Consider the following 27,224-nt stretch of genomic DNA (forward strand, 5'->3'; position numbering starts at 1 on the left):
TATCATTACATACCATCACATAAAAAACTGATATTGTTATTCTAGAAAATTATGAGAATCCATTTTAATTTTTACACAGCAACACCCTGTCATAGGGATAAACCCAAGATGACAAAAAAGATCCGAAAAATGCAGACATGGAGACCTGAGTTGGTGGTGACTAAAACAAATTTAATACTGAACACAGATTCAGTAGCAAAGACACCCCTGTCTGTTGTCCTTTTCCTGTCTTGTGGCATGCTGGAGAAAAAAAAAAAAAAACAGAAGACAAGACGTTGGATATTCTGCAACTTGGATTAAGCCTTTAGAGATCAATTTAATGTTACATAACTAGACACCTGACATATTAATAAATATTATCTACCGCATTCATTAAGTTGGCTTTTATTTATTGTCACATCTTCATCATTGTGGTCATGGCAAAAGCTCCCTGCAACAGTGTGTTGCAACTGTCCCTCTCCCTGTAATCTTTAAACCACCGATGCTAGTTTAAAACATTAGTTTTAGCCCATGGTGCCTATGGCTGTTAGAAGCTAAGAAACTGCTGATTCAAACTGTATAACTGTTAAGTTCTTCATACATGTAGTGTGGGTGAGATCACAAAAAAACTAATCATTAAAAATATTACTTTTTTATCTTGATTTTTAGTTCTCCCTGAAGGAATGACAGGGTGTGCCTGCTGTCTTCCAGAAAGAATGAGGACCTAACTGAGAATGTTCTGGATAATTCTCATCAGTCCAGCTGAATGCTTATTGGTTAAATCAACAATGTTGCAAGTGCCACACGTTGCAACTGTCCTCACTCTCCCCTACGTTATCTTCTTTATATCTAAACAAGCTCTTTTATGTCATGAGGGATATTGCTCAACAAGTGAACAGAAAATAAATAAGAAGTAGAGGATGAAACCTCCAGTGAAGGATCAGTTTGCTTGCCCCAAATAAATATATACGATGGACTGGCGACCTGTCCAGGGTGTACCCTGCCTCTCGCCCATAGACTGCTGGAGATAGGCACCAGCTTCCCCGTGACCCACTATGGAATAAGCGGTAGAAAATGACTGACTATATATATATATATATATATATATATATATTTACATATATATATATATTTTATTGTATTTTATTCATTCTTTTATTCTGCATTTGTTATATTGTACGGTTGTTTGGTCAGCTTTTTTGTTTTTAAATGTCCAGTACAAATACATTTGACATCAGCATTGACACACTCATCCCTCTCCCTTGCGTTTATGTGCATGATATTTGTCATGACTTTGGCAAAGACCGGGTTCAAATCAGTCGCAAAATGCATTTATGTCATCTAGCCACCATCTGAAGACTTTCTGAAGACACTGCTAGTTTAAAGGATGGGAAAGAGACACAAACAATGATGCTTTTGGCAAGGTATACCTAATAAGAGTAAGAAGAAAGGATGATTTGCAAAACACATGAAGAGCAATGGGAATATGTGAAGAAAAGAAAATGGTGATTAATGCAGGCGATCCTCCAGCAGAAGAAAAAAATATATAAAAACGCTTCCTTAAATTTATATGTGCTATATTTTGTGTATTGTAGGCATTGGATCATATATGGAACTGAAACCTTGATAATAAAGTTTCACATATGCGTCGTAAATCGTCCGGAGCTTTAGGAATTAAACCAGTCGCTTTTATTGCTCCTGTGGAGTTTAAAAAAAATGTTATTTTAGTTTTGGCGGAATGCTCCTTTAACAGCAATGAATGGCGCACAATGGAGAACAGGGGCGTGACGTCACTTTCCTGAACCGGGCTTCAGGCAGAGGCAGCCGTTGAATTCAGTCAGGAGCGAGACAGGAGACGGAGTCCATGAACGACTCAACTTTTAATGTATGCCAGCCGGGTCGAGCCACCGTGTTGTCTCTGGCTGTTTCTTTTCTGTTTTGTAGCTTTTAAATGCATCCCCGGCTAGACTTGGCTGGACGACGGCTCGCTGTTTTCTGTCTTGTTTAGTAGCTAATCAGTTTTTGTCCTGAAAAACGGAAGGAAAGAAAGAAAGAAAGCAAGCAAGCCGTTGACTCTTTTTATGCGTCCCAACCTTTCCTGTGAGTCCAGCACACACACACAGTAAGGTAAGTGTCCATTAGCCTCATAATCATGTCAGGTATTTAAGTTGTAGTTATGTACATTGCTTTAACCAAACCTCATAACTGTTAGTAAATCTCAGCGTTCAAATCCCACGGTGCAGCGTTGAACCTGATCTGTTCTGTACAGTGATGCACGCCTCCTAAATTGGATGTTTTCTGGGAAACTGTAGTCTGAGCTGCTGGTTGTGTTTGGAACTTTGGTAAAAGATTTACTTTCTCCCCATGTCTCTTATGTTTTGGGTTTATTTTGCAAATGAAGAACTAGGATCGTAAAGTAAGGGCTTTCTGCTGCCAGTTCTTAATGTGAGTTGTGTAAACCAATTTGTTAGATATGCTGTTTCAAATTCAGTAAGACCTGCGTGCATATAGATATCATGCATATGAAATCTTTACATAATTGTTTAGCTCATCCTAACTCGTACTTTTTTTTTAAGGCATCCTTAAAAAGGTCTATTTAAAGTTTGCCACAAGCCATGCAGGAGACATGACAACTATAGGAGAAGGTGCTCTGGTCAGGTCTTCTTGTCATACACTCAAAGGGTTATGTGTTTACGAAATATAACCCTGCACATCACCTTGGCCTTGGACGTTATGGCAGAGGCAGTATGTTGCTGTGGGCACGCTGTTCTATAACACAGACAGATGATGATCAGAGTTGAATATGGATGGAGAACATGGCAGAAAAACCTTGAGATCTCAGACTCTGGTGGAAGTTCACCTTCTAGTTGAACAGTGACCTTAAACATACTGCCACAGCTACAATGGAATGCTTTAGCGATGTATATGCATGTGATAGAATGGTCCAGTCAAAGTTCATACCTAAATCCAGTTAAGAATCTAGGACAATACCTTAAAATTGATGTTCACAGACACGCTCCATCAACTCTGACTAAACATGAGCTTTTTTGCAAAGTGAAATGGACAAAGATTTCTGGCTCTGTGGTGTAGCCATATTCCAAAAGACCTGCAGTAAACAGAGTTTAATGAAGATAGTGCAAATACTTGCCAAACTTTTAAAATGATATAATTTTTTTTTACAGTTTTTCTTCCAATTCATGAAAATCAACTACTTTGTGTTGTTTCATGACATAAAATCCCTTTAAAATACATAAAAGTTGATGATTGTAATTTTTTTTAAATAAGGGAAAGTTCAAGGAGGCAGAATACTTTTGCCAGGAACTGTATATTTGCTTCTTAGCTGAAATAAAACTCTGATGCAGAGGTAATTAACATGCTTGAATACTTAACGAACTGTAAATTACTTGAGGCAGTTAGGAAACAAAACTTTGGTCCCCTGGAGATCTTTTGTGATTTATAACATCCTTCTTGGCACTGATAGCATTTTCAGCCACAGTTGTTAACATTTATTAACTGAGATGAAATAGGTGGATATTAATGAGGTTCAGATGCATTGCAGGTATTCCTGCCCACTGAGCTTATTATTAATGAAACTGTCAGTGTTAGATATTTTAATGTTACAAAGATTGTGTAGACTTACTCACAATGCGAAACTTGTGACTCACTGCTGATGACAGCCATAAATTAAACACATGTTCACTGTTACCTTGTTGAAGAAACATCCCCTAAACACTTAATATGTCAGAAAGCTTCAGCGTCACATCTAAAATAGGAGGAAACGTCACTGGGGCCGTGTTTAAACATCTGTGTTTTGTTCTTCACAGGCGAACAGCGAAGCGATTTGAGTGACTGACTGCATGGATCAGATCTAACATGAAGAGCCTTAAAGCCAAGTTTAGGAAAACTGATGTAAGTACTCAGACATATGTTCCTGACTGTATAAGCTGTGTGTGTGCACATGTATGAGTCTGTGAGTGGTTTTACTCACTGTCTGTTTATGTTTGGCTCAGGGAATTGGTGAAGGATTTTTCTGGCAGAATCTTTCAGCTTTAAGGCCAACAGCAACCTATGGCTTATTGATAGAAAAAGCAACTTGAGGAGGAAGGGGAAATAAATACTGTTTATTGATACGGTCTCTGTAATTCATTCGTAACTCCCTGTAGAGCTATTATGAACCTAAAAAGTATGCCACGACTGATTTTTGCTTTTCAGTTCATACGGCACATTTTATGAGTATTTTTGACATCCTGGCAAGGTAAAGCTGTTATTTATGGCGCAAGATACAGACGTCTTAACTAAGCCTGTCCCACAGAGTTCATAGAAACTCCAAAACTTTCAGACTGCTTATGATTCCAGATCAGGATTTAACCTGCAGACAATGAATCAGTCTTTAGGGAGGAATTTCTCCCTGTCAGTACAGTCATTAATTTGGTCCGGGTTTAACATGCTCTTACACCCACAGGAAGTGAGGCGTCTCCACACTGTCTGACTCATCCATCGTCACATTGAGCCCTCATGACACAGAGCCAAATAGCCAACAGGAAAAATCTGTGATTCTGAGAGAAAAACTTTTTCGGGGGGTTGGAAGCTGTGTCAGATGTAGAGGAGTCGGAAGAATGCCGAGCAAATGTCACATTTGATTTATGTTGACAGTTTCCAGTAGATTAGGAGTGTGTGGAGAGCTCTGGTTAAATGGCATGGTGGAGAGTCTGTCCAGCAGAGGAAGAATTAGGGGGAGTACACCCCTGCTTTCGTTTAGTTACGCCCAAAAAACACAGCAAAGCATTACTGGAACCTTGATAGCTGTTTGAGGGTAAATTAAAACCCTGTGGCCTACGTGTTGCAAATCAACGTGCAGCCACTGCTTGAAATTTGTAAATGTTTTGCAAATTGAGTCAGCTTTATGGAGGAGTACAACAGTGTCCATTGTTCTAGAAAATGTTGAATACATAATGGCATGGTCAAATGGTTCCCTCTTTTCGAGTCAAATGACTGCAGGTCTCACCTTTGCTACGTAACCGTTGTCCTGTGATATTGTAAGTTGCAGTCTGAGCTGATGTTGAAACAAAACGCTCATCCTCACGCAGACAAGTCAGTCGTAGGCGGCAGGAGAGAGGAGCAGGAAGCGCTGTGGATGTTGCTTGGAAACACAACTGATGCCTCATCAGATATGCCTTTGCAGACCTCCCACTCATTGTCACATTTGCTTGGAGAATTATTAATGCTGCGGTTGTCTCTTGTTTTATTTAACATATCATTTTTATATCCAAACATTGATTTGATACAACATAGACAAATATGCAAATGCACATTGGTGTAACATTAGCCACAGGAAACTCATATAGAAGCAGTGGTGTTTTGCTATGTTTGTGGAGCATAATTTAGTCTTTTAAGAAGAAAAAAGACAAGTTAGTGTTTTCAGTTTATTTATAGGGATGTTATTTACACTGACTACTATATAGTTGTTCTCAAAAGTCTACACACCCCTGTTATTGTGGCAGAATTTAATTCAATTCAGTTAAATTCAAAAACACTCTTAATTATCACAAGTATCAGTCAGGAGAAGGGTAGAATAAATCCAACCGCATTTTATCAAACCGTCCATGGAACATTAGAAACCCTCATCAATAATTTGAGTATGATGAAAGTTTCAGTTATGGTACAAGTGGATGTTTCTCCAAAACCAATAAAAAATACAAGATAGACTTCAGTTCGGAAGGCTGCCAAAAGGTCCACAGCAATACTGGAGAGTCTGAAGGATTTTCTGGCATACTTGTTGAATTTCCCATGTGATTAAAAACTTGTGTATTCTCCCCATGTCTGAACTAAGAAATCAGGTTGAAAGACAATATGTCCTTTCTGTCAAAGAAAACATACGAACAACCTGAAGAACAAAAAAGGGGAAAAATATTCTCAAGTCAAGCTTTGGCAGCTTATAAACTCCTACCAAAGAAGACCGAATACTAAGATTGAATTACAAAGCGCTTCAACAAAGTATTAATTTAAAAGTTTGCACACTTATGCAACCAGGTTATTGTCTTTTTTATTTATTCTACACATGTTAACCCAGACAGGAGACATGTAACATTAAAGATGTACAAAGTTTTTAAATTATTTATCAGGATCTCCTTTTGAATACCCTTGCACCAGTCATCTGTAAACGTTTAAGATTTACTGTAGAAAATATTTCCGTCTGGTTTTATACAGATTTAAGGCATTTATGATTTAGATAAAGCTTAAAAAGGAAACAATGTTTTTCAACTAAAGAACAGTCTTTTTAATGCAGGGAAATCTGGCCAGTTTTGCTGCAGTCCACGCTTGTGTAATTAAAATGATGGGAAGAGAAAAAGATTTGACAGAGTAATGGGTTTATTCTAGCCAATAGTCATTCCACTGCTTTTTATAGACAACCAGAACCCCTTTAATAGAAAGAAAACATCTCATGGGTTCTATTTTAGGTTTTGTGTGTCACTGGCAGATTACTTAGGAATTTACTCCCCTCTTCCCCTCCCAAACACCACAACCACCCTAAAACCAATCCTTCAGTTTTTGTTTCCTTTAACAAAATAACCAAAACCTAGTCCCATTGTAAATCGCTTTTTGATGAAGTAAATGCATTTCCACCCAGATAACCGGCGCTGGGGTCTGTGGCTGGATTCAGAAATTAATAAAATGCTTTACTTCAAGTGCCCTCCTCCAACACAGTGAAGTGAGTGGAAAAGGCTGCCTAGGCTTCACTTGGAACACCTCCACAACATGAGGTCTAAGTGAGGCAACCATTTAGAACAGGAGACTGTGGGAGAGAACAAGATGTGTTATTTTTGTAAGCGATACGGACGGATAAGGGCTCAGTGATAACAGCCGAGGATAACATTGGGATTCTTTTATGATACTAGGGAGAGCAGAACATAATTCAAGTCTACTTGGATATCAGTAGACTGTGATTAGAATAGATTTCTACTCGTATCAGCAAAAGCTCCGGATTTATTTATTCATTCACACTTAGACTCCTGTTTTATTGGCTCAGGCAGCCATCAAAAGAGAGGCCTGATTAAACCAGAGAACAGTCGAAAAATGTAATTTCTTAATTGAGCTTAAACTAAACTGTTTAATGACCCTGATAACATGTTTCTGCATTAAAATTATATGAGTTACAGTATTTTGAAGTCATGGACACTAGATTTTGTTGGGGCCAAAAAAATCTGTTTATTTTTTTTCACACATTAGAGTAAAATCAAGCAGTTTGTGATGTGTTTGACAGGGTACAGAACCTCCAAAACTGTTTGTGGACACCAGTTTTCTCAATAAAGTGGCACAATATATTGAATTGCAAACATCATTGCAATATCACTAGGATCTAACATTACGGTGAGTTTTGTGAGAGAGGCGCAGTCATAATAACGGTAATAATATTTATGGAATAATTAGGATAATCCAGTTTATCACAATCTTCAACAGTAAAATAACAATTTCATGGTCTCCTAATATTAATACAGCCCTATTTACCAAGCATTAGGAGTATTTACCCGTTTGCTGTAATTAACACAGGCAGCTCTTTACATCGGATTAGGTTACAGTCATAAATGGTATGTTGGAGTTTGTATATTAATGGCAGTACAGAAATAAAGACGGTATATAGAATCAGAACCAGCTTTATTTGCCAAGTTTGTGCACACATGACAAGGGATTTGACTTCTGTTCTGTTTGGTCTGAAGACATTTAAAATACAAATACATATAAAAACGGGAAAATGAAAGTATAGAGGTATAAATAATTTCTTTTACAAAAGAGGAAGACGAGGTTAAAACATGGAAAACCCATTTAACTTTCAAGTACTTGACATTTAAAGACTCTTCTTTAAGCATGAATTCATTATTTTTTCCATTTTAATTCTGATGCTATCTTGCTCACACGAGTACCGGTACATATCTTTTATTTCTAAATGTGCTGGAATTACATAAATAGACATTTGTGTTTGAAGGTCAAACTTGATTACCATTTTCTTGTTTGTCAGATGGGTCATGCAGCAACAATCCTGAAACTTGCAGGCAATATGTTGCCTAGGGAGAAGAAAGTGTCTCTTTTTAACTTTTTAAATCACTTTTTCATTTGTTAATACTTACCAGCACACAATTCTCTCACAAAATATCAATCTTAAAAATATTTAGATGGTAAGCAAATTATTTTTTCTACCTAAAAATACTAATAACAGAACGCAGTGGGACTTTTATCTGGACTATTCTCTTTCATATCATGCTTGTACAGTTATTAAGATAGGTGCAAAGGGTAAACATAGAGTGAAACTGAAAACAGGAGGCCCTCTAGGAAGAGATTTGGTGTACAGGACAGAGACTTGACTGCATCATTGAACAGATAAATAATGGCACACTCTAAAGGTTTCATACTTCACTTGAACTCATCAACATTTATGATTGGTGAGGAAACAATTACTAGAACACAGATCTGAGAAGACTGATTGGTTTTTTATAAAAATAAAAAAAAAACATCATGGGAGTCAAAGAGATAATTATATTGATTCTTTAAACTCCTTTAATTAAAGACTATTCCATCTCTGGTTAAAGACATTTGCATTCAAAAGCTGCCTTTGCTGTGTTTTAGCTCATTAGTTAAGGAATAGATATTAAATTGGTACACATAGTGATGTTCGTAGACTATATTACTGCCTCCATTTATCAATCATTTCTCCTGAAATGTCATTTTGTGACTCAGTGTTCTCCAAGAAAAGCTTAGCTGCATTTAATTCTAAGTAACCAGCAAGTCTTACAGGCTGGAAACTACAAATATAGAAACAAGGGATAAACATAACTACTAGGGCGATATCACTGTGAAAGATACAGAAATGCATAATTTCACATAAATTCAAAAATTGATTCAAACTAAATCTGTTAGAGATCAGATTAGATGGTTGATAATGATTCAACAGCAAAAGATCTTTTGCTCATGTCACCCACTGTTAAGTCCCTGCCAACATATTGCTTTATGATTGGTTTATATATAAAGATGTGGCAATCAGAAATGTGTAGCTGAAGCCAGTGTCAATTGATTCCAATTGACATTTTCTTCTGTCTTTTCTACTATGACACGTGAGACAGCGGTCATGGTAAAACAGGATTTTACTTATTTTTTAAAACGATGACAAAGTGTGCATTTTAAACTGTGTTTTAAATACTAGCGATTAGCAAGGCTATCAATATTAACAGCAGTGTGCAATATTGCAATCACAAAGGATTGCTTATGTGCAACATTTAGTAGGCTATTAGAATTAAAGTGATATGCATACTATCTGCTCTGCATGGAAGTAATATATTTGACCAGTCTGGTGTACTTTCACTACCCTAGCTGTATCATAATTGTACAAAACAAACAGAAAAATGCAGGTTAATCACAAAGAATGTTGCAGTTGCAAAATTGAGAAACAATACTGCAGTAGTATTGTTTTCTTAATATTGTGCAGCTTCAAAGCAAAGCAACTTTGCTTTAGGTCACTCAGCCTTCCTGTTATGTGCTGAAAGTCTTTGTCTCTCTTTCTTTCTATCTTGTAGCCTGAAAAATCTGCAGACATGGCTGAACATAGTGTGGACAATACAGATTTGGTCCTTATATAGCTTTTTAAAGCTTGGTGCTTCCTGTGACTTCATTTTAAACACCACACAGATACTGAAAATAGCTTCCATAAGAATGCTGTTGTGATTGTGGTCTGGTAGCACTTGTGTACAGTGGGTGCAGTGATTGCAAATATATCGGATTTTTGAGTGTCCACCCAACTGGTGACTGGACAGGTTTAAAGAATTTAAAAAGAAAGAAATTGTCCTATTTTGCTGTCTACCAATTTTTGATTAATCAATACTATTATTATTAATGACAACATATTTTTTTACTTACCAATATGCTGGAATTTGAGATGATACATGTAATAAAAGCACAGTGCATGCTTGCTGAAATCAGGTCCACTGAGCAGAATGTTTTAGCAGAATCAGTAAATCAGCTTTCTCTAATGCTGGACTGTGTGCTGTAAAGATAGGCTGCGTGAAAATGCTGCCCACGCCTTAGTTAGGCAGCATTGCCCAGGTATATTTTTTTCTGCCTAGATTAGGGAAGAAGGCAGCTGTCTATGGGATCACAGTCCCACGGTCTTTATACACGTCTTGTAGGCTGACCTTTGGCTAAATGTATTTTCCCACTAAAATTCTGTGCATACCAGGGCCTAATAGGGAGGTTGGCTTACCGGAGGCTTTGAGCAGGTGTGTAGTTATGCAAGGACAAAGTGGATCAGAGGAATTCTTCAAATTGTCTCAGTGAATGAACCTCTTGTGTTTGTTTGTCAGGTCTGTTAAATCATGTCTGTACAGAAGAGTTTTTTTTTTAAATATTTTTGATGTATTCTGCATGCTCTACTTTTTAGGCTTGTGTATTATTTTGGGCTTATCATTTATAGGCAAACAAACACAGTGTTGAGCTTCTGTGTTTGGGTCTGTTGTCTCTGAGTCTGATGGAAATGGAGCAGTGTTTAACAGACACAGACGGTGTAATCTGGATTCTGGGAATCAGTCTGGCAAACAGCCACAAAGAGACTTGCAAGCATTCTTACTCTGTCCAGCACAGAAACTAGCCATACATTATCTGTAGGGTGAAAGAATCATTAACCGCTTTTTGTATTAAATGATGCACTTTTACACCATTAGAGCAAATCTTTTTAATTAGGAATTTATGGCGCCACATAAACCTATTTAATATTACCAGGAGTTCAGTCATAATCTTCTTTTAATTAAATGAATTCTATTTCTAGTTGTAGGTTATTGATTATTAGTTAAAGTGGAAGAACACCAAGATAATAATAATAATAATACATTTTATATGTGTAGTGTTTTTCTATAAACTCAATGACACTTTATAAGAATAAAGCAAAATTACAAAAAGAGCAGTTTAAACATCATACAAATGAAGGAGGAAAAACAGTAAATACATAGCACTGGAAATAAAAAAAAAAACACAACCATAAAACAGGATATTAATCATACATTAAAAGCTGTTCTGAAAAGGTGAGTTTTGAGATGTGATTTGAATGTGGATAGGTCTGTACAGTCACGGATGTGTTTGGGGAGATAGTTCAAGAGGTTGAGAACAGCTGTGGAGAAGGCTCCTGCCCTCTGCCTCTTTACATTTAACTAGAAGACCATTCAATGGGAAGAAAGAAAAGCATAATTTATTCCAGCCTCGCATTACTTTACCTTTTATCTCCAGCTTCAATCAACAGTGAGGAACGTAATCTGACCCGCACATTTTCTGAATGTTTTGTGCTTGGATCTGCAAGAGTGACAGCAGTCAATAATGAAGAGATACAAATATGCATTTATAAAAGAAAGCCTCTCACATGGAGCCTCTAAACAGACTCTCACATCTTGGTGTAGTTGTTGTATTTAGGAGCAGTTATAAATCATACCTTCATTCTTCTCAAGGTCATCTATTCAAGAGTTTTGTCCTACAGTCTAAAACTAAAACCTAAAAATGTAATTAATAAACAGTGTCAGCTTTGGATATTAGGTCTAGTTTGTCGCAAAAAACACCTTTGGTGCATCACTAAAAATGAGAGTTAAGCGGATTGGAATATAACTGTAATATACACTCACATTTATTCGAACTTCTGAATGATGTTTAGCCCACGACCGCAATTCAAGAATGGTACAAATTATCCAGACTGACACCTTTAAAAAAATAAATAAATAAAATTTGGATCTCTGTATATCTTTTATTAATCACATTGTTTTTCTTTTTTTTTTAATCTGATAGTAAGAGGGATTCCAAACATCTAGTGACCTTTAGCTGCAATTTCTTTGGAGAATGAGTGGCCTGCATCCTGTTCTTGTTGCTGATAACTGATAAATAGCTTTTTACCAAACCAAAGAAAATAAAACTTCCTGACCAACAATAACAATGTAAATGTTTACAAAAATGAAAAGGCTGCGTGTTTATGTGTATTGTTATAGATATAAATATCAAAATTAAACATATTTTGGCAAATTACACGAGAAATATTTTTTTTCAGCCTGCAATTTGGACACAACTCTCCCAGACATTCAAAATGTGTGATTAACAAAAACTCTTCAGGTATATTTATTTTATAGGACAAACTGGGGATGGCAATAATAACACCAATGATTTAGTTTTTTTATTTTTGAATACAGGATTTTTTTCAACATAAGATAAAATTGACTTAAATTAAAGGTTGCTTTAGTCAAATTAATGGGAGAAATCCTACCAGGAACTCTTTCACATATTTTTGCTGGACGATTCCCGCACATCTAAATACATAAGTTAAACATTTACTACAAGCTTTATAACAAGTTTAAGCAATCTTTATAGCTGTACCGATGCGAAAGAACATGCATGCAATGGAAATTTACTAAATCATCATTTTGTTATTGTTATTGGGGTTCTGGTGTGAATACATAATCAACCTGCACTCCATGCTATCACACTGCTAAAACCTGCTCCCCCAGCTGCTAGACTTAGCAGGATTACTCAAGGCTTACACACAGACACACTCATCATAGATTAGTAACCACACACACACACCCTCCCCTTTATCACCCTCTGTGTCTAATCGATGTGTGGATTACGCTGTCTCCTCTCATGCCCCACAGCTGCTTTATAGCTTCAGTTAATCAAGACAATAAAATCTACTGTGTGGCTCAATTTGTCGCAACTTCAAATTCTAAAATCCATCAGTTTATTTGTGTGAACATCTGAGGAATGGACTCCTCCTTATCAGGAGTTATGAAATGTGTCTGCTGTTAACTAGAGCAGAACAGCAGAGAACATCACATGCTGATCATCTGAAAACGTTTCTTTAAAAACCAACAAGAAACAACGCCTTGTTCAATGTTTGGATAAAAAACATTGACCCACTATGTTTCCCAGGATTCTCTGTGCTTCACATCAAGGAACCATGAGAGAAAAATGTTAAGCTCTGCTTCAGCCCAAAAGGTAAAACAGGGAACAAAACACCACCCCTTACATCACAAGAGCCCTAGAGTTAGTTAGTTAATTTATTTAATTGAAATACTGACTGTAGGATCCCTACAAGGGTGTGTTTGCTTTGGCCAAATCTAACTTGGGTCGGCATGTAATGATTTGTTCTGTCTGGGGGTATGGAAAGGGCATTAGTGCTGGGAGTGCCAGTGAAGCCTCTGGGGCAGTCCTGTGTTAATCAGGCCGAGGAGGTGGAGGAAGAGTGTGTGTCTATATCGTCATTAATCATATGCAGGAATAAAGCAGCCCAAAGGATATTTATGACCCTCGCTTCATTCAGTCAGGATTCCTACACAGTCTCTGAAAAGGGTGGAAAACTTTGGAATGTACTTTTAGTATTTCCCACTTCTGACCGGTGTTTGTTTCCAAAAATTTTTTACCTTAGTTCAAAGATAAAAAAACTGTTTTGTATTGTAAGTCACTTTGTAAATCTGTCTAACTTTAAAAAATGCGCCATGTAAATCAAGAATATTAAGCTGTACCTTGCACTTGGTTTATTCAATGTATCATTTACAAATTAGCTAGGAACAAAAACAAGCAAATTTTTAATAAATTGTCAGTTCTCCCCGTCGTCAGTTTTTTTATCTTCATTTCGTACCTCTAAACAAACCATTTCATAACAAGGTATTTGAGCCAGGTCATATCCGTTTCTTTTTTGTTGTAGTAAATTATAGAGGTAAATGGAGAAAGAAATAATTTGTTCCACTCAATTTTTTATTGTTTTCTGAAAACTTTCTATTGTATCCTATTTTCATTTGGGTTGGTTCTGATCCCCATTTGGACCAGTTAACTCTTATAAAATATGACAGATTATAACCCCAGATTAAATTAAAATAACCCTAAGCAGCTGTCTGTTACTAGATATAATTTATTAGAACTGTCAAGCTAAATGTCCTGCCACTGAAATGAACAGTCGTTGAGATATATATGGTCATAAATTTCACTAAAAAGGCATTTCCAGACTATCCCTTCGAAACAGAGTCAGAAGAATAAAGACAGATTTCATCATTTGGCAGAGCACCAGTGCTGCGACGTGTGGACGGCCATCTAATTAGACCAGAATCTATTTATGCTGGAGTACGGCCGGAGTCAATTATAAATGAATTATTCCGAAACCAACAGGAAACAGAACGAGCACATGTGGATTTTCAAAAAAAGTCAGTAAAGACGGACTAGATTTCGCTTTGTCAATAAATACCCAAATATATTTATATGTAAACAGTATATATAAATATATAAGTATATATATATTAGCAGTTGTTTACATTAGATCAATGAGTTCAGTTACTGGGCTATATACATTAAGTAAGGTATTCTATTAAACATTAAATGCACCAAACTAAGCCACAAATATAGCTTCACTGCACTCAGTGTACTCATTGTAGAACAAAACGCATGAAAATATCCGCATGCATAAAACGAAAAGTGAAGCAGTAACTGGTTTAACTTCCACAGAATGAGTTGTTTTGCACTTGTTGCCAAATTTATCGTCGGCTTTTATTGTGCGATCTGCGTATGGTTTTTGGAGCTCCCCCGGCCTTTGCAGCGGACCAGACCGGACCGGAGCAGATACAGTGTAAATCCAGGGTTACAGTATATATACGGCACTGAGTGAAACCACCGGAGGCGAAGTGAGCAGCACGGAGCAGTATTAGAATCTCTAGAAAAACATTTATTTAAATATATTGTATGCACATGTAATTTATTTAATTTTAATAATAATAATTCGGATTATTATTAATAATAAAATAATTAACAATAACTACTGATATCTAAATGTACTTTTGTGACAAGGAAGTGTTCTTACCTGCTGAGCCTTGATCCGTTTAGCAACAGCAGCAACAATCGTTTCTTTGCCGATCTTTTCACATCAGATGCTCTGAACAGCCTGGCTACAGACTCTGCTTCAGCATTCTCCTTCGTCTGTCAGATATCCCAACCTCTGACATCATTTCTCTTGTGCATTCAGAGGTTTGTTGTTCAAAGCAATTTGCCCAGAAGTCCTCCGTTCACAACTGGCTGTGCTTAGTAGGACCAGCCCATCTGTCTCTCGTCAGCTTTTCAGCTCTGATCCTCTTCGCTTCAGTAAAGTAGTGCAGACTAATGGCTGCTGCCGTAGTAATGCTGCCCCCACCAGCAATGCACTGTTTCACCATATTAACGCTGTTTTGCACTCAACTTGGCTTCTACCGGAACCGTGTATCATTGACGTTCACCCAATGAATGACTGGAAACTTCCCCTTTGATGTCATTTCTGGGCGACTTTGGACAAAATTTAACATCAAAATAGTTCTAATATAATATAATGTCAATTTCTTTCAGTTACTGCATTTGTGGGAAAAGCTTGTCACAGACAATTTAAAGACATTGATCTTTTTCAAAATCTTTTTACCTGCTAACCTTATGTTGTGCACAGTCTTATTTTATGAAATTTGCAGTAAAAGTTTGTACCTAGACATTAACAATTGACTGGAGTAGCCAAGTAAAACTGAGTGTTAGAGTTGCAGTGACAATTTATATTACCGGTTCAATAGCTTTAATCTCAGGTATGCCTAAGGTCTTGTTAAAGAATAATTTTGTCATTGCAAGTTTAACAGTGTTATAATTTTGTTCTGATCTTTTGGTTTTGTTTATCTTTCTCATTTGCGCTTGTGAAAGAAGAAAAGAGGTATGAACTTTTTTATGCTGGCCAAAGATGGCCAACATAAAAGTCATTACTGAAGTTAAACGTGCATAGAAAGATTAGATGGGTTGAACACATGTATAACTCACATTACCTTTCATGTCTGAGCTTTTCCACATTTTGTCACATTACAACAAGAAACCTGAGTTTTTTTAATACAAGCAAAGTAGTTCTATGCTGTCCTCAGCATGTTGCTATCTGCATCAGATTCTGCTGATCCACATATTTCTCAGATTAGATGGAAATTGGAGGAGGATACAATATCTCCTGTCTGTGTGGACACATGGACTGAACAGCTGCTGCTGTCTTTGATTTGTACCATGCAACACTCATTCTATAATCCTGTACTACACCTTACAGTTCATAGTGGTTACAGGTTTGTGACTACTTCCTGGAGTGGATACAGGGTTTAAGATTGCTTGGTCAATTTGAACCCCTCACCCCCCAATTCTGTGTCGGGAAGTTTCAGTTAATCATGAGGGGAAATGAAACATGTAGATTACTGAACAAAAGGGTGGACTCAATGGGGCTAATGTCTTTACCACTCTGTGAGCTTTTGTATCCGTTCAAGATGCCCAATATATTATTTGCATGCATTTTGCAAATGCGTTGCACTTCACACATCAGTTTTAACCAACGTTTATTGTGAGGCTTGCCTCAAAGTGGCATTAACATGCTACCACATGTAAACATGTTTGCTGAACACCACAGCTGAAGCTGAAGGAGAAGAACTTTTAAGCCTCAAGACTCTTTAGATAGTAACATGAAAGGTTAACATAGAGTTGTAACAGTGGAGAACATGAATTTGATGAAGAAAGAATGGCTACAATCAAGAAACCTCGCTGGGCTAAGCAGAGCCGTCAGACTCAAAGGCCAAAGTCTGGTTTACTGCAGACAAGTAGTTCAGTTTGACAGCTTTTGAGCAACATGAACTGCATTTACACAAAGAGATGGATAGCTAGATGGATGGATGTTGACATCCGTTTCAATGGAAGAAACTAAAACATTCTTTTATGAAAAACTTTACAGCAGCAAATGTTTAAAAGTGGGTTTTTAAATTCTTTCTGGTATTGGAGGTGACAGGCAGGTTTATGGAATCAACTTAGGAACTATTTAGCTGGCCAAACACTTTCGAATGTTTTGCTTTCAGCTTGACACAAAGACCGATGAGGCTGTGTAATGAATTGTTTTAATTGGACTCTAGGACTTTGCTTTATGCTGTATCTGTGTGTGTGTTTGTGTGTGTGTGTCTGTCTGTTTTTAAACTGCCTGCCTTATCTCGTCTTAAATGAGTGATGCAATGTTTTTTTTCCCTACTCCAGTGACTTTATGATCAACCTTCGAGTATAATGAGGCTGGTTGCTTTCCAAGTCCAGCAGTGTTTATTTATAGAGCAGGAAAGACTATTCGTATCTAGAGGAAGTTTCGCATGAGGCTATTTTTTTACTGGCCGTCTTACAACAGTCCCACGCTGGACGTATGCATCAATCCTTCAGCTTTATCCTGAAATTACAAGGCAGGTGATTTATAAGCCCCTTTGACCATATTCTAAGGAAATTGCAGTCTTAGATGTATAGTTTATACACAGTCACTACATACTGTATGTGAAAAGAGCACATGTTCAGCTGTAAAGTGAAAAGTGTTGGCAACTAACCTTATGAGTTTCTCTAGAGTCATTTCTTCACGGACGAGAAGGAGCTTAGGGATGGCAGTTTGGTTTTATGGTTTTTCTCTCCTCTGTTGTTTCCATGCCCTGTGATGGAATGGCAACCCGACCAGGGTGTACTCCACCTCTGTTGACTTGTGCCTCCAGCCATCTATACAGGATTAGGCAGATAGATGGCAGGGAAAATGCATGATTAATCTGTCAGGAAAAATCCAGAGAGAAAATATAAAAACATCATCATATCTGGATTTTATTACATATAATTCATGCAGCTGCACTGTTGTTTTTTAAATAATTGTCAGCCAGGGATAGAAATGAACAAGTTTTCTTTTGAAAGGTTCCGACTGGTGATCGACAGCTCAAATACTGAACAAATCCCATTTATTATCGTAATCATTAAAGGCATCTAAATATTTTTAGTCTCTGAACAAATAAACCAAGAACGTGTATTTGTTGCACTTTGGAGGTTTTAATAAAAATCAAGTAAAGGTTAGGGGAAAAAATAGTATCATTTTAAAATTCCTAAATTTACTGTTGGCAATAAAATTGCTACCTCTATCAAAGAACCCACAGCACATTTCTTTCTGTATTTTTATTGTGTTAATGTCCTTGAAAAAAAGCAAATCTGAACCGGTCAAAATCTGAATAGGCAGGTCAGACTGCAAAGAAAGCAGGAAATCGGTATTGAGCAGGAAAAGCCTGGTCGATGCGTCACTGAATATTTATGCCCACTGACTGTGTTATAAGGATAGATCGTACCTGCTACGTCTGTACTTCTAAAACTTCTAGTGTACTCTATTTCCAACAGAGCAAAGACCTTCAAATAAATATTTAATTAAATTATATTCTGAATCTTTATCCTATATTTAATTAGATAAAATCCAACATAGACTCAAAGTATAAGTCTATTATTAAAACATATCTTTGCTGTCTGTATCCTGTTTCCATTGTATGTTTACAGTATACAATGTTAAAAAATACTAGGTTTATGTTGCAATGTTTGATAAATTTTAATAATGACATGTTAAGACTGTCAAATGAATACACTGTGAAAGAGAAGTACATTTTTATAGGCTAATATAGTCCTGTGGACAGGACAGGAAATAATGACTAAGTTCTCCTTGGCAGTTTCAGGTAGAGACACTTGGCAAAGATGTTCGGTTTGAATTAGCTTTTAGAAAAACATTCAAATAATAATTTGTTGAGCCAGAGTTCTGACTCCACAATTCGCTATACAGAGGCTGCATGAATCACGCAAGTTAATATCATTCGCAACTGATAAAATAAGTAAAAATATGTCTTAGGTTAAAAAGAAGTCTTTTTTCCTTGTATCAGCTTTATTCTAGTGGTTTGTGGCTGCATTAACCACCATGAGTATGACACGTCCAGATCCCTAACTTGATTATTAGTGGTTGAGTTGCATTGTGGGTAATGGGAGGACCAGGTTCTGGCAAGAAGAGTGAATGATTGGAATGAAAACCGCAACTTATTTGGTTTGGCTACATTGATTTTTCAGCTTCTTCTTTTTATTTGGTGACAATGGTTTACAGAGCCTTGAATCATTTAATATAAGGTTCAGTATGATTAAACTTGTGATTAAACTTGCAAGTGGACATACCGTCAGTTTTTTAAACAAGGATGCCCAGCTAGGGAACAATGTTCCCATGATCTGAATTTATTTCATCATCTAACCGTGAGGCCCTCATTGGCCGGCGTTGTGAAGTAGATGGCAACATCTTTCATTATAAGAGCAACCATCTGGTCTTTGTTTAACTTTTCAGAGTGCTCACTCTTTTATTCTTGGTTTTAGAGTCTAAACAATTGTGGTGTATGTGTGTGAGTGGGTGTTTGTAGTACACTGAGCAGTAAGCAGTTTCAGCTGTAGCCTGACAGAAAGAATGTATTGTTCCAGAACATTCGAGCATCAGCTTTGCAGCAGAGAAGAGGTTTGAGGTCAACAGCAACCACCTATGAAGGGAAGCAGGGGAGAGCCTCTTCATGTGTTAGTCTCTGTCTTCTCTTCAATTTCACCTTTTATTCTGTACAGTATTCACCTCTTATGTTCACTTCTGCTTCTTGACAGTACTACACTCCTCTGTCTCTTCTCTGTGGCGTCTTTGACCAGCATCCATGTTCTTCCTCCCTGGAAATAAATCTTTCTATGGCTGCATCTTAACTCCTGTCTAACCTACTTTACATTCGCACTAAATCCCATAGACTGAATCATTCTTGCTTCTACAAAAGACAAATGTGGGTTAGTGTACGATTTAGAAAAAGGAGAGGGGGGGTTATCTTCCTGCCCTCTGATAACAGATGAAAGGATTTATCCAAGTAATTTGGCATGGCTTTGGCCGTCTTGCTCTTGTCTAGCTGATACAGGAAGGCCTGCTATTCTTTATTTTCCATCCTTTCCTTTTTTTCTGAGTTTTAATCTGCATACTTTTTATTTATTCTTGATCTATGTTTTGTTTCACACACAAACAGAAATCCTTGATTTTCATAAAGATGTATCGTAATGACCAATTAATTTATCCTTTAAAAACAATTTTCTTATTTTTTTAGATTGAATTGTAGTATTATCTGAATAGGCCAGATGCAAAGATTTTCTATGCAGTCTTAAGTAAAAGTCAGAAATCAACCTTCTGATTTCTTTCCCTGTCGAGTTAGTTTTATGTTCTGGACGTAAACCTGTTGAGTTAAATTATGTAGTAGAGTTCATTCCTGTCAGGCTACTTAATAATTATGCAACAGCATTGAGCAATTTCTCTCTGTCATCAAATATTTGACAAAGTATTCGTTCTTAGTATTGAAGTGGAAAGGAAATGTTACGGGCTGCATGGTGGCATAGTTGGTAGCACTGTTGCCTTGCAGCAAAAAGGTCCTTGGTTTGACTCCCAGCTGGGGGTCTTTCTCCATGTTCTCCCTGTGCATGCGTGGGTTCTCTCCGGGTTCTCCAGCTTCCTCCAGCAGTCCAAAAACATGACTGTTAGGTGAATTGGTCCCTCTAAATTGGCCTTCGGACAATCATGTTGCTTGTCCTGGGTGTTGCCTTGTGATGGACTGGCGACCTGTCCAGGGTGTACCCCTCCTCTCACCAGTAGAGTACTGGAGATATTAGGCACCAGCTCCCCCGCGATCCTGTACAGAAGAAGTGGAAATAGAAAATGGATGGTTGGATGCGAAATTTTATATGACTTTGAGATTTTTGTTAATGAATAAATTTTAAAGTGTGGCATGGATAACCATCTTTCAATGTAAACACAACTGTATATATTTTGCTGTGTGGCTGTAACATCTGTAGACATTTAGGAGTGGCATTTCTCCCATTTTCTCCCTTTTGCAAAAAGCTGAAGTAGAGTGGCTGAAGAACCTATGCAAACATAAATTCTCAGGTTTTGCCACAGATGACAAATGGAGTTAGGTCTGGACTTTGACTGGGACTTTCTAACACATGAATATGCTCTGATCTAAAATGTTCTATTGTTGATCTCTGGCTGTACTGTTTAATGTTTTCCATTTTTCCTGTTAAAAAAACACCTCTTAGTGGTGTTCCGATCGATCTGCCGCCGATAATTATCTGCTGTTTTCCGTCAAAAAGTATGTGATCGTGTGTATGCCGATCAATGTTTTTCACAAAAGTCGATTACCTGTAACTCATACTTTGCAGCCTGCAGAGGCCCTGTGTGCAGTGTAGTGCATCTCCCCCTTTACTTCACACTGCGCAAGCGCAAGGCAGCAAACCTAAACAAACACGTCTACCGTGTGGAACTTTCATACTGTCAGTGAGAGTGATGTAAAGTTTGCGTCCTGTGACACATGCAACAAAAAAATACCTTGCGGGGGAAGCACGTCAAAATGTTCAACACAACGAATTTAATGTGACATTTAAAGACCAAGCACTTGGCGGAATGTGATGAGTTTTCAAGGCTCACTGCAGAGAATGAAAAGTAAACAACTGCAGCGGTCAGACGGCAGTTAACACAACCCACAATTGCCAACACTCGCCAATATGAGGGTTATAGTTACAAGGCTAATCAAATAACTCGAACAATAATTGAATTCATTGAGCAAGATGACCAGCCTTTCTCAGTGGTTAAAAACATTGGGTTTGGTCAACTGCTCTCGTACTCGTCCCGCTATGTGTTACCGGGATGCAAATATTTCACTGACGTAGCCCTGCCTGTGTTCCACCAGACAGTGTTCTCTCACATCGAACGTCTCCTTAAAGAAGGTGTCTCATCCTCTATAAGTTTCACAACTGATATATGGAGCTCGGATGTGTCGATGCTGAGTTTAACAGCTAACTGGATTGATCCAGATTTGCAGCTTCATAAAGCAGTTCTGCATGCCCAGGAGTTTTCTGGCTCCCATACTGCCATTGCTTTAGTAGCCACATTTGAGAAAATGTTTCAAACATGGCATATTCCAAAGGATAATGTACATAAGATACCGAGAGACAATGCCAGAAACATGGTGAAACCACTTCTTGGTCTGATGACAGAAGCTGCTCAGAGGGACCCAAACCAAGAACCTGAAGCTAACAGCACAGGGGAGCCAGCAGATAAAGTGCCTCCTCCAGATTCCTTGCCTTCAATGTTTGGTGAAATCCTGGCAGAAGAAACCACGCAGTAGGCTCATGCTGACACTGCAACACCACCCAAGACGATAATCTACCTCTCAGAGAAGCCCATCTCTCTGAGTGCATCATCATTGGAAAACTAATAAGGAACACTTTCCACACCTTGCTAAAGTAGCTAGAGCTTACCTGTTTGCACCCTGCACAAGTGTGGAGAGTGAACGCTTATTCAGCACTCCATCCAACACCGTGGACGAACACAGGAATACCCTCATGACTGAAAAGCTGACATGGTTCTCTTTACTAAAAAGAATCTTCCCACAATGCTTACTAACAGGCAATAGGCATTTAGCACGTGTAAAATGCTGCTTAACATTTTTTGCCGGTTCAAAACAATAGCACTTAATTTCACTTGTGCTGTTTTTCCTGTTTCAAGGTCTTTAAGATCATATGAATGTTTTTTAAGTAGCAAATGGGCTATTTTATTTTACACATGAAGGAACAGACCCATTGTATGGAATTCTTTGATAAATTATAAGAAAGGTACAAACTTATTTTTTTTCTTTGACATTGCACAGCAGAGTTTGCTCATGCCCAAAACAGTTAGCCATTGTCTCAGGTTGTTTTAATTTAGTGAATTATGATGGTTTATTTGAATGCAACCTGCATTTGAGTTTGAATGTTTCCTTTTTTACTTGACATTATTTGATTTAGGCAATGTTGTGAGATTTATTTGACTTTCTGCATTATTTAGCCTGTTGAGAGCCTTAATGTTTTCAATCTGTTAAAGACTGTAGTTCTGATAGCAGGTTTTCAGTTGTCCTTTTGACTGAAAGTTGCTGCATTGTGCCTGCAAGTTTTTTAAAATATTTTTTTTCTCTTGAAAAAGTAAGTAAAACACATTTTTGTCTAAATTAAGGTGATCTTATGGTTCTTTTTTTCCAAATCACTTAGCCAGTAGCTCTTATAACTAAATAGAAAAATTAATGTGATCGGTATCGGTGATCAGCACTCATGGGTGATCGTATCGGAATCGGTAGCAACAAACCTGATCGGAGCATTCCTACTTTCTTGAATAAAGTCCAGATTTGTGGAGTGGACGACTAATAGTTGCCAAAAGACTGTTCCATCTGAGTTGTGAATCTTTGCAGCTCTGATGAATGCTCTCCTTGCTTAGTCTGTCAGTTTAGATGGACGACTGTGTTGTGTTAGGTTTTCCATACTCTTTATTTTCAGTTGATAGATTGGACATTGTACCCTGAGGTGTTTATGACTTGGGAGATTGCTTTACAACCTAACCCTGCTTTAAACGTCTCCACAATTTTATCCCTGACCTGTCTGCTGTGTTCCTTGCTCTACATCATGGTGTTTGTTCACCAATGTCCTCTAACAAACCTCTGAGGTCTTCACACAACTGCTGTAATTATACTGCTATTAAATCACAGACAGGTTGAATAAATTTACTAATTAGGTGACTTCTTAAGGCAACTAGTTGAACTGGATTTTATCAGAGTAAAGGCATCTGAATGGAAGGAAATGGAACAAAAAACATACATGGTTTAATTATTTTTATTTTACAAATAATGAAAAAACTAAACTTGTCTAAACTTTCTAGTAAAAGGGTCAGTGGAAGAAAAGAAAGAAGAAGGTTAAAGAGGAATAAACAAGCTGTAAACAGAGGGAATTAAACCTCTTCATTATCTCTTTGTCCCTCAGCATGTCTTTCCAAACCCTTGAACTGCCTCTTAACTCCTTCCACACAGTGGCTCTATACTCGCTTGTCCTCGCAGAAAACCCTCAGGCCTGGACAAACAGGAAACACTTAGTGTTATCAGCTCACTCTTTGTGTGTCCTAATGAGTATCAGGCTAAGGACAGAAAGGGAACACACACCCGATTCCAATGTAAACACACTCACTCCAGCACAATAAGGAGAAAGACTGGGACACACTGAAATAGAGGCGGTGGGGGACGGACAGAACAAGAGGAAACACAACTGACAGCAGGAAAGGAAGGGAATTTTACTTCCTGCTGGTAAACTCTGATCTTAACACCTAACTTCTAGGGATTTGTTGGTTATATTAAGTTAAATACAACTATATTTATAATAGGCAATAAACTGTAATACAGTTCTTGAAATCCAGCCTTTTTTGTACAAAAAGTAAGAGAGGTTAAAGTTTGCAATGTGTTCCTTCTTTATGACAATAGGGAACTGTTAACCAGCCATTGTTAAACCCTGTTGTGTTTTGTTGTTTGGGTTGAAGGCTGCTCTGGTTTTGCACTTTTCCAGCACATGATTTTTTTTTTCATCGGCTTTTCTGAGACGACACTTCGTTTGTATGTGCCCGAAAGTGGAGCAGTGCATTCCGCTCCACTTGAACTTGTCTACTGCAATGTAGGCTGGTGCTGTCAATGTCATTCTGCTCTGGCCTGACTGCCCTTCTTTTGTTTTGTTTGTCCACGGTTGTCTCATAGCTATACAGATGTGTGCATTAGTTTTTACGTTGAGGATTTTCTCATATTTTTGACAATTTTAGAGGTTAAAAAGGACTATCCTTTATGTCAGACTAGTTCTAAAGAAAATAAAGCTGATGTCCAAACTTTTATTCTGTATCATCACAGCTGGTAAGAAAAACTTTAAAAATAGATATTTTAACACAGCCCTTGTGGTTGGCCTGTATGTTTAATATGAATTACTATCACTACTTAAAAATATAAATAATTCTATTGTTTATTTATTTAATTAGATTTTTAGATTTTATTTATCCAGCTAATCTCTCTAAGACATAAAGTACTATCTTTAAAACTAAAGTTTATAGTCGAAAACATAGGACATAAACATGACACAGGAAGTATGTTGGTGAGTAGACCAGTACACACTACTGCTACTACTACTAATCATTTTATAATGGCTTTCATAATGCGGGAACATTGAGTAATCTCGTTGGCCTCACTCTTAATATACAGTAATTTAAGCTTCTATTTATCTATTTATCATATTTGAACAAAACCTGGCTCACTCTGCAAATTAGCATGTCAAAGTATTATCATTAGATTTTATATCAGCAGGTTTTGCTTGTTAAGATTAGATAACAAGGGCAAGCAATTATGTTCTTGGGTAACATTGTGTTTCGTTTTATTGTGTTCAATATAACAGATGTAGTTCACTGACATTAAAATTCAATGGGCAGCAGTGATTTTTATTTCCTAGACACAACCAGTTTGAGGAGAGGAACCCCCAGGAAGCTGAACTTCCATCATTTATTGGTTTAAAATCAACTCGACAAGTCCCCACTCAGTCTGGGAGCTTTACATATACAAAGTAAAGTTTACTTTAAGGTAAATGAGAAGATTAAGATCGATTTATTCCTGACTGGCTTGTGCAAACATTACAGAATCAGATGCAATATCAAAGGATTTCACTGCAATTTATTGTTTTGGGCCTGATGAGGTACATAACTAGTTAGGTTTAGGCAAAACATGGTATATAACTTTAGGTTGAGGTAATAATGAGCATAAATTAACAATTCATAATGTAACTCTCTCTGTTAATCAGTCTGTCGTTTATGGGGGTGTTTATTTTGTCACTGTTTCCGGATCATAAAGGCGCTCAATTACAGCCGTTGGATCTGCCCTTCCTGGTATCCACAAAACAAGATAAGGGGAGTGCTGGCCTCAGCTGAACAAACGCTGCATATTTTTCAATTAGAGCAAATGAATAATGTAAACAATGCTCCTTTGATGTTTGTTTGTTTTTGTCCCACAGGATATCTTCAGATGTGCACATTTCTTTTCACTTTCTTTACTCTTATAGAAACTTTCACCATATTTAATGAAACATGCCATCTGCAGTAAATGAAAAACACATGACTAAGAAAATCATGGGACGTTTCTTGCAGGCAGAAAGAAGGAAATTCAGTCCAGTTCCATGAAAACAAGAAACCTGAACCTGTACACCATATGGGATGTTTTCTAACAATTTTGTCTCCTACTGTGTTGCGTTTCAGTGCTCGCCGCTCACAGTGACAGATGTTTTTTTTTTTGGACTATTTAAAAAACATTTCTCATAGTTTTTTCTCTTGGACTTAAGTTTAGTTATTTTTGTTCAAATGAAAATAGTCCAATTGTCCATAAAAGGGACTGTAGAAATGAACTGCGATCAGTGTATGCTCAGTCAATGCTACTTTTGAAAGGAAAAAATGTGACTGTGTTTAGTATGTTTATTCAATGTGGGAAAAAAATCCCATGTTAAGAAATAATTGTTTTAATTAAAACTATTGATGACACAATTCTTTGTACCCCTGCTGCTACAACGTTTTACATTCCCCTTTTGCCACGAGGGCAGCACTCCGTCATCTGTATAATTTGACATGGTTAGAGCATACAGAGAGAGAGAGATCTTTGACCTTTCATTTTTACAAAATCTCTCCAGATCCTCCAGTGTTCTCGGGCATCTCTGGTTCCCTCTTCCCTTCAGGTCACCCCACAGCTTCTCTGTAGGAGTTAGGTGTGGGGACTGAGATAGTCACACAAGAAGATTATTTTTACATCTAGTGAACCATTTCTGTGTTGATTTGGCCATACTTTTGTCTTCATGAAATGACCCAGTGACAGTCGCTTTTCAGTTTTCTGGCCAAGGTCCCGCAGTTTCTAAGAGTTTATGATACCATGCAGTCTTACAAGTGTAAGACTTTAAATGACTGTTGAGCTAAAGTAAAAATGTTTTTTTCTGGCTTTCTTCAGTTATCCAACATTTGTCAGGGTACTGTCAAGTTACTTTGTGCAAGGAAATTCATGCTTTTATTTTGGTGGAGACTTTTCCTGGAGAAAGGCCTAATAGTCAGCTAATCAATGAGGCAACAGTACAGCTGTACTGCAGTGATTTTGATTAATTCTGAGAACGAGCTTAAGTGTCTGTTTATCATTTCTAATGTGAGAACATACCCACGGTTATGCACACAGACTTTGGAGAAACCCACAGCATCACAGACCCTCCTCTGTGCTCAACAGTGGGCATGCTTTTCCATCCTTTGTTTCACGTAAGATCCACCTGGAGTATTTGTTGCCGAAAAGCTCAAACTTAAGAAGAAATTTAATTTGACCACACTTACTGAATAACTGTTGTCAAATTAAAGATTGAATTTTGGTAAAATGTTCTGTGTCATATACATTTAATGGTTTTAACACACATTCTCCAGGCGTGCCAGTAAATGTCAACTCAAAGCTCTTATATTAAAAGATCAGAAAATTCTCTTTTGTGAGTCTTTGTTT

At 37.4% G+C, this 27,224-nt stretch overlaps 1 protein-coding gene and 1 long non-coding RNA gene across 4 annotated transcripts in view; one reads left to right on the forward strand and one right to left on the reverse strand.

The window, feature by feature from the left end:
- Positions 1–1,780: 1,780 nt before the first annotated feature.
- Positions 1,781–27,224, forward strand: part of rai14 (retinoic acid induced 14) — a 56,521-nt gene continuing 31,077 nt past the window's right edge. For all 3 annotated transcript variants that reach the window (XM_047372499.1, XM_047372500.1, XM_047372501.1), the window contains exons 1-2: positions 1,781–2,106; positions 3,804–3,888. In XM_047372499.1, coding sequence (XP_047228455.1) covers positions 3,853–3,888 — 36 coding nt within the window. In that variant the 5' untranslated portion in view covers positions 1,781–2,106; positions 3,804–3,852. The remainder of the gene's footprint in view (positions 2,107–3,803; positions 3,889–27,224) is intronic.
- LOC124872465 lies at positions 16,336–23,167 on the reverse strand. The gene is made up of 3 exons (XR_007039293.1): positions 23,003–23,167; positions 17,367–20,516; positions 16,336–17,215 (listed from the first exon to the last, which is right to left on the reverse strand). It is a non-coding gene; the product is annotated as an uncharacterized LOC124872465 (long non-coding RNA).

This window comes from Girardinichthys multiradiatus, chromosome 8 (genome assembly GCF_021462225.1).
Source record: "Girardinichthys multiradiatus isolate DD_20200921_A chromosome 8, DD_fGirMul_XY1, whole genome shotgun sequence".
In the NCBI taxonomy this organism is placed as follows: Eukaryota; Metazoa; Chordata; class Actinopteri; order Cyprinodontiformes; family Goodeidae; genus Girardinichthys; species Girardinichthys multiradiatus.